This window comes from Aplysia californica, unplaced genomic scaffold, assembly GCF_000002075.1.
Source record: "Aplysia californica isolate F4 #8 unplaced genomic scaffold, AplCal3.0 scaffold00522, whole genome shotgun sequence".
NCBI classification, from domain to species: Eukaryota; Metazoa; Mollusca; class Gastropoda; order Aplysiida; family Aplysiidae; genus Aplysia; species Aplysia californica.
In genome coordinates this window covers 112,966-121,636 of record NW_004797792.1, presented here as the reverse complement: position 1 = coordinate 121,636, position 8,671 = coordinate 112,966, and the positions used below count along the sequence as shown (strand labels likewise).

The 8,671-nt window shown below is 43.9% G+C and overlaps 1 protein-coding gene across 1 annotated transcript in view; it reads left to right on the top strand.

Annotated features, from left to right (window-relative positions):
- LOC101846683 (inositol transporter 1) overlaps positions 1–8,671 on the top strand; it is a gene marked incomplete in the record, with an annotated part of 30,801 nt that overhangs the window by 13,671 nt on the left and 8,459 nt on the right. Inside the window, 4 exon segments of the mRNA XM_035971858.1 lie at positions 1,216–1,297; positions 3,117–3,237; positions 5,160–5,268; positions 6,777–6,934. Of these exon segments, the coding sequence (XP_035827751.1) occupies positions 1,216–1,297; positions 3,117–3,237; positions 5,160–5,268; positions 6,777–6,934 (470 nt within the window).

Sequence of the window (8,671 nt, the reverse complement as noted above, 5' to 3'; positions counted from 1 at the left end):
TATATATATACAGATATACAAAATATATATTATATATCCCTCCTCCCTCTCTCTCTGTTTCTCTCTTTTCTTTTCTCGCTCTCTCTCTGTCTCTTTCTACCTCTCTCTTTTTCTCTCTTTCTCTTGCTCTTTCTCTCTCCCTCTTTTCTCTGTCTCTCCCCCCTCCCTTCTCCCCCTCTCGCCCTCTCTCTTCCTCTTACAGCTCTCTATCTCTCTCTCCTTCTCTCACACTCCATGTACCCCTACCCCCTCCCCTCCCACGCCCGCTAACTCTAGCGCTCAGTACGCTGTGCTTTCATTTTTTTTCTTTTCGCTAGCGGGTAGTTGGAGGGCATTTCTGATATGTCCTACTCTTCTTTTCTTCCCTCCTCTCTTTTTCCGTTTGCCTGTCTTGCGTTTTTTCCATCCTCTTCATGGGCATTATGAGTCGATGTCCTTGGCATACAAAACAGATGAATATTTTATGTAGTGGTGATATTACTTTCCATACAGTTTACTTTTTCTGTCCTCCAATACAGGGTGCCCATTGCCACGATCGGTTCGGTTCTGTTTGCTCGCCAAATTGAGGAAGCAAAGCGGCTATCGTAGAACAAACCTGTTACTCGACTCGTCACCTCAAAAACAAACGCGTTTGCTCATATGGGACGCCCATTGGGCGGTTGGGTCTGGTCGGGGAGATGTGCAAGACAGATTGAGGGCGCAAAGAGGCTATCGTGGCACAAGCCGATAGCGCCCGACTCGAAAACAAACGCGTTTATTTTCAGGCATCGAGTGGAGCGATCGCTCCTGACCCGAACCCAGACCCGACCCGATCTCATCGGCATTGGGCACCCCTGTGTTACATGTGACGAGTCGAGCAATCGTTTGGCGATCGGTTTGTCGATTCCTCAATGTATTATACCAAGAGGTATCGAGGGGAGATATATGCAGTTGTTTGACGTGGGCCAGCTGGTGGGCTGCTGTTTGAATCCTCGTCATGGTGTTCCATCCATCTTGTCCGGTCGGTTGTTGGTGCGAGTTCTGGATGGAGTGGTTTGCTCCTTCTTTTCTACTACCAAACATATCTATCGTCCTTATCTTTCCTTCTACTTTTCTTTGTATGTTACTGATCTCCACTACCAACTCTAATAATCTTCGGCACTTCAGGTATAGTAAAATCTATTTGTGTTTCAAGAGCCGTAAATCTCTTCACTAAAACTTGACAAACTTCCGCAGGTGGCTGATTTCCTTACCTGCGTTCTTTGGGATTGCACAGTTGGTATTTCTGACAGCGTTTCCTGATTCGCCACGTTACAAGGTACTGACGTTTAGCTAGCGTACTTCTCTTGTTTCCCTTTTAGCTCTTTTAGGGCTCAAGTGTTTTCATCTCATTTACTTTTAGTGTAGTAGGAGTTTTACAGCACTTGGAACACATTAAGGTCCTTTAAGTGCCAAAGGTTAGAAATGTTACAAGGGAGTTTACAAACGCTAACAAGGAGGGGAATTTCCGTTTGTACAGGCAATTTAATAATGTGTCATGACGCGGTGAAATGAGACGCAAGGTCTACCTTACCCATTTTACAAAGTGACCTCAGCTTTGCGAGAAACAGCTGGCAACCGTGGCTGAGCAAAACTCTGATAAATAATCTGTAGCTGGTTCAAAACAGAAGTCTGCGACCGATCATGAATAAAGCCCAGTCCTCACCGATTGAGGCCCTTCGGGAGTCCCAAGCATTGAGTCTACCATCAATGCTAACTGCCTCCGATTAAAAGAGAAGGCTCTGCGAAAGAACAACTACTACTCCCGACGAATTGCGGCAACGGAACAAGTGCACAGACTCCTAAAGGGACGCAGAGATTTCCGAAAAGGGCCGAAGACGCCAGCAAAAAGAACCCCCATCTATTCAACTGAGAGAGGAGGCCCATTACTTATTTCTAAACAAGGTCGTCGGAACGAGGAATCATCCCCGACATCGTTTTCCCCCCCACCTGTAAGGCATATGCGGAAGGAGTGACTCCAGTGTGGAGATCCGAAGCGATGTTGTTTGTTGAGCACGAGGGCTTGGCGTACAGTAATAACTACACTGACGGCTCGGCGAGTGCAGGAACAAAGGATGGCGGCTCTGGGGTCGTCATCACAACGGATGACCCGTCCAACCCGACCGTTGTCGAGACACTGAGGGAGAAAGGCACTCTATTCACGTGCTCTTTCGAGGAAGAGAGGAGAGCCTTGGAAATGGCCATTAGCTCGATTGGCAAACAGTGAGATGAATCCAACTCGGTCGATATCTTAACTGACAGTTAATCGCTGTACATTGCACTAGTGGAAACGTCACCATCCCTCGACCAAATGCGACTACGCATAAATAATACAACACCTCAATCCACGATTCAGTGGATCCCTGTTCACTGCGAGATTCTCGGCAACGATCTTGCTGATAGTAATGCCCAGGCCGCCAAATTGCATATGAAAGTGCTTGCGCCCAGATAAAACAAAAGACCCTTCAATATCCCATACGTGGACGAAGGAAATATACTGGGCAATTTCCTTAAAACGGGAGGTTCAAATTAAGTCCTGCAGCAAACAGCCACTACTGGAAAAGATCAGTACCGGTCACTGCTCTGGTCTGCAGGCTTACAAAAATAGAATACACAAAACATCGGTCCCAATCTGTCCATCGCGGAGTGATGAGCCCCAAGATTTGGAGCACTGGCTGCAGAGATGCCCCGCCACGGTCTGGATGAGGTATCTCTTTGGGGAGGATTCAGGGAGGTTGGGGCACGTTGCTCGGGGCTCCAATCATTTATCGAACGGATAGGCTACCACACAAACATACCTACCTACCTACCTACCTACCTACCTATCTACCTACCTAACTACCTATCTACCCACCTTCCTACCTTCCTACCTACCTACCTACCTACCTACCTACCTACCTACCTACCTACCTACCTGCCTACCTACATACATACATACATACATACATACATACATACATACATACATACATACATACAACAACAACAACAAATCATCAGCAAAAAGCAGCAGCAACCATAAGAACAACAGAAACACATACGAAAACACCAGCAAGGAAATAAAACTAACAAGAATCGGTTCCCCCACTCGTCATCAGGTGATGATGAATGACTCGCTGGCGGCTGACCTCATTCTGAAAGACCTACGTCAGATTCCCGACACCAGCAGAGAACTCTCCGAGATAGAAAGATCTGTGTCGGTGAACAGGCCAGTCCACGGTGGGTCATGTCCATAGACTTGTTATATATACACATTTTGTACTATCCAAGACTGAGCACTCATGATACCGCAGTTCCGGTTCACCATAAAGCTTACCATTTGACTCTATTTGGCGGAATGAAAAGAAGGGCAAAGAGGGAAAAGTTGCGCACGCACTCGACTATTTCGAAACTGCTGTTTCGCCCTTCATTTGTGCGGTCCTTTGTGCGCACCAGCGCAGAAAAAGTTTTATAGTAGCAAAGATAGTACAAAACAAGATGGGCCACTCAGCCAAAAAAGTGTCCGCCAGAAGTTCGCTCTTTGCTTCAGATGGCGCTGCAGTCTGTTTTGAAACTCCCTTTCATTTCTCCAGAAGAAGAATAGGAATAGCACCCCCTTGCGTGCGCAGATGGACTGCTGTTCATCAGCTGTTCGGGTTCGTTCAGTGCGGAGTTTTATTATTTTTATTTTAATGACCTCTCGCCTTTCATTCTAAAGTCAAATTAAACGGAGAAATCAGTCACCCTTTCCTCCGGAAGAGGTTTTTTTGTCAGCGTAACCATTTTTAAAAAGCGTTCTTCCGAAATTTTAATTAATATTTATTCAAAAACTTGTTAGGTTCACTTCGATTTTTTAAAACACAATTAGGGTAACTCTGTTCGCAAAGGGTGCGCATTTGTGAAGAGGGCGCCACCGAATTTTGAGGACACTTTTCTTTTTGGCTCAAAGAGAGGAGTGGCCCCTCTTGTTATGTAGACTCTTTGATAGTAGCAAAGAGTGGCGGTCAATCTAGTACCCACTCTAGGATCATTATACTATAGTACAATAATAAGTCTCTAATCCTTCCAGCACACTGCCAACAAAACGACAAAGCGATGTAACAGCACATTCATGATTAAACTTTTTTAAAAAGAAAAATGAAAAACAAAACAAAACAAAATACCCCCCGCCCCCCCCCCCCCAAAGGAAAACCTTTGATGCCCAGCTAGTCAAAAGTTACAAAGTATTATGTGTCACGACACGGTGGAATCAGGCTCTCGTCAGTTTTTCTACATACAGTTATAGGTATCAAAGTTAAGCTTGTTCATTCATCTTGGTTTCGATGGTGTGTGTGAGTGTGTGTGTGTGTGTGTGTGTGTGTGTGTGTGTGCGTGCGTGTGTGTGTGTGTGTGTGTGTGTCTGTCTGTGTGTGTGTGTGTGTGTGTGTGTCTGTATGTGTGTTAATGTGTGTGCGAGGGGGGGGGGGGATTACATTTGCGAACGTTATATAATACATGTATAAATATTATTTTGTATCTTTCTATCTATCTCTCTCTATCTATCTATATATATATATATCTCTCTCTTTCTATCTATCTATCTATCTATCTATCTATCTATCTATCTATCTATCTATCTATCTATCTATCTATCTATCTATCTATCTATCTATCTATCTATCTATCTATCTATCTATCTATCTATCTATCTATCTATCTATCTCTTACCTTTTCCTGGCGCATTGTGCCCAGCTCCATTTTTAACAACCTTCTAGATCTGTTCCAAGTGGGTGGTACCGAAACTGTGCCCGAGCCGATTTTTTATTTTATTTCGGAAAGGTTTATTTGCCCGCTTTAACGTACACATGGGCTGTCCCAAAAAATGCTGTTTTGAGAAAATCGAAATTAAACTTTTTGGGCCCTTGTTCAGTTTCTTTAAAAGATGGAGAGTCTTCTCTATAACCAAACAAATATACACACCAATGAAACAGAACTTCTCCTATTGGTAGGGCAGTGCCCACTAATGGTGTAGGCCAAAATTTCTAGAAACCTCCGAAATCTGGGTTAGCCTGCTTGTCCTTAAATACGACCATTTATTCTTTTTGCACTTTTCTAACCAAAGTTTCGTTCTCCTTTATAATATCCACTTTAAGAAGCATATTAATTATTACATTTCTTCTCAGGCTGTAAAGTGATCAAGGAGATCGCCGTCACTCCGCACGTGCGCAAAGCTGTGCTCACGGGCTGTCTGCTGGTGGTCCTGCAACAATTCTGCGGCATCAACGCTGTTATGTAAATCCTGTTGTCGCTACTTCAGAGTTTCAAAGTTCTATCTACTCAGTACCTAGTTTTGAGAAATTGTACGTCAAAAATGTTGAGTTTCACTATTTAAAGAAATTGTAAAATTATGCTGAGCTCTTTCGTTAGCAACTCTTTGAACATATCTTGAAAACGACTCTGGATAATCTGACGATTTTGATAGAGCAGATAGAGAACATAATTTGGTTTCTGATCCCATGGTCTTGGTAACTCAAAATGGCTAAAAATGTCAGACAGAACTTCGTAATTCTCAGGTAGCGTATTGTTGTTCTTGATGTTTTACACAATCTTTTGACTCTTTTTAGAAAGGGGGGGGGGGGGGGGCAGAAATTGACCTGACAACGTGATCTCTATAAAAATTCTTTAGTTCTCTGATTGCTGAGCCTTCTAGAGTTATGATCGTGGGTGGTTGGAGGGCGCTCTGGTGTTCCTATCAAACATATGTCGTCCTTATCTCTCCTCCTTCTTTTTGTGTTTGTTACTCTCTTGTAACGCCTCAATCTTCGGCACTTTTAAATGACCATGTGTGTAAGAGCCGTAAAACTCTTACTAAATCTAAAAATGTAATTGTACAGAGTTTTACGCCTCCATTTACACAATCTACAATTTTAGAGACCGACTGTTTTGACCCTGTCTGTCAGGGCAATCCAGGACAGACAGGGATACGGCGTCTTAGCAAAAACACAGAGATACTTGATAAAAAATCTCCGCGGCTCAACAGAAAAATATCCCCATACAAAGATCGAACTCAAGCTCTCTGTAGGACAGCTTACCGCTACGACCCTTATGCTGAAAATGCCTACAGAAGCCCCCGCCCCCCCCCCCCCCCCGAAAAAAAAGACACACAGACTGACAGAGACAATTGATTCGCAGAAAGTACAGGCATACATAGACGAACACAGATACCCCAACCCCCACCCCCAAGCTGCTCAAAAAGTTACCACTGTACTCTATCTATCTATCTATCTATCTATCTATCTATCTATCTATCTATCTATCTATCTATCGTGTTCTTCGAAAATAATTATTGAGTCTCACTGAGCCTCTCACCAAATGCTGAGCGCCAAAGAAAGCACAAATAAAAAAGAACTACAAACGAGCATAACAACATAGGGTTCCAAACATATTGTCCATGCGTCCCCTTTGGTGCTTACTTACTTACTTACTTGGTTGGAGGATAGGCATCATCTCAGGCGCCCAATGCCATAGCTGTTCCTTCCTCCTCTCCAGGATACATGAAAGGGTCTGCTTGCTGATCGTGCCAGTTATCAGCTGGTTGGATATTCTTCTAGCTTTTCCACGCGGGTTGCTTGCTGTCAATTCCCGATCCTCATGAGACACCATCTTCCTTCAGTCTGTCTATTGTGTGTGATGTGGTGCCTTAATCTTTTCTGTGGTCATTGTAACATGCTGTCAATGCTGCCATAAATGTGGGTGGATCTAACAATTACGTGGTGCCCCCAATCTCTTGTATTCTGCAGTTTCTGGATTTCCCACACTCTGCGAAACGCCGGGTTCAACCTAGGGAACGTAAACTTTGGTCTGCTGAGCGCGGCTTGCAACATGTTGGCCACCGTCCCAGCTTTCTGGATGGTGGAGAGAAATGGCAGAAAACCGACGTTGGTGATGAGTTATGTGTGTGAGTCTTATAGTTTTGGGGAAAAAAATTGTAAGCGTCTTACTTACGGCTTTTGCAACACAATTAGGTTACGTAGGTGGGGAAGATACAATGTGTCATTCGGGAGTAACATCATTATTCAATAGCTCCCGAATTTGATAGAAAATTTCTCCAGTCACCTCCTTTCACCTCCTGTCCTGCTCATGCTCTGACTTCTGCTTTCGTCTCCACTTTCTGCCACCTCCCTCCCCTCTCCCTTTGCCCCCTCCTTCTGCAGCCTTTCTATTGCCACCCCTTGGCTCCTTCTCACTGCTGTCTTTCAGCTACACCTCTAATCTTAAGGAAGGTAAAGTCTAACACCTAGTCTTCTCGAATAAGGTCGAAAAACTCTGGGAGGTCTTTTGTGCAAGTTATAGACCCCTTGGTGGTCTTAAAATCGAAAGGAGTAGGCTTCGGCCGCCACCTTGACAAAATTCAAAATTAATTCCTACTACACTGAATATGCTTAATGTGTCCCACGCGCTCATATATGATCTCAGGCAGTTGTGAGAGCCGTAAAACACTTGCCCCTCCAAAAAAAGGTGAAAAAAACGTATCCTATTCTGGACCATAAGGGATCTTTAACGTGCGTAACTTGCACACGGGACCTCCGAGATTTTTCGACTTTGACCAAGGAGGTTTGGTGTTAGACCTTACTTACAATAAGACCAGAGGTGTGGCTGAAAGACAGCAGTAAGAATGAGCTAAGGAGTAGCAGTAGAAAGGCAGCAGAAAGATTCAGGAGCCCAGAGGAGGGGGCAAATGAGGTGAGGGGGTGGAAGCAGAAAGTGAAGACGGAGGCAGACGACAGAACATTATTAGAGAGCAGGAAAGGAGAAAATTATAGTGAAGAAAACTTTCCGCCGCTACCCGGATTCGAACCTGGGACCTATTGAATGGGAGGCGAACACCATAACCAAAGAGAATCTACCACGAGAGCACCTGACTCCCTTTTGATCTTGAGATTCTCTAAAAATGAACTCTTACTTAAATAGGGCGTCGATATGCAGTTGTCGTACACAGGCCATGTGAGTTGGTGTTTGGCTCGTTTTGCTGCTCCTTCGACGGCAATTTTTACTGATGTTTTCTATTATTGGCTCAACACCTTTGATGTCCATTTACAAACACATTTCCGTATAGATTTTACTAAATATCTTTGATTATAGACACAAGAAGTGTAAATTTTCACTTTCCAATTTCTCTCAAGCCATAGAAAATCATCAGACTTTGGCGGATATTTTCCCCCTGAATTTACCCATGAAACGATGTGACCCCCTCCTCCTTCAATCACAAATATCTCGACTTTTGTTCAAGATAGCTGGGTAGTTATTTATTTTTTTTTTAAACGAAACCAAGACAAATGAACAAGCTTTATGTTGATACCTATAACTTTATAGGCCCAAAAGCTGACGAGCGCCTGATTTCACCATGTCGTGACACATAATATATTGTAGGCCTTGGAGAGGGGCTGTTATGGCCCCATTCTCATTACTTGTCCAAACCACCTTATTTACTGCTTCTAAATGTACTTTTGCTCGATTCGACCCCCACCTAATGCCTGCTGATGTCTTCCCTTCTTTTTCCTGTCTCTTTTTCTGACGTTTACTGTTTCTCTGAGATACACATTGTAATTCATGTCACATATTCCTTTGCTTTGTTGGGGGTCCAGGTTCGGCAGTGACAGCCAAGAGAAGATTTCCTCGGTTGGCCTCGATAACC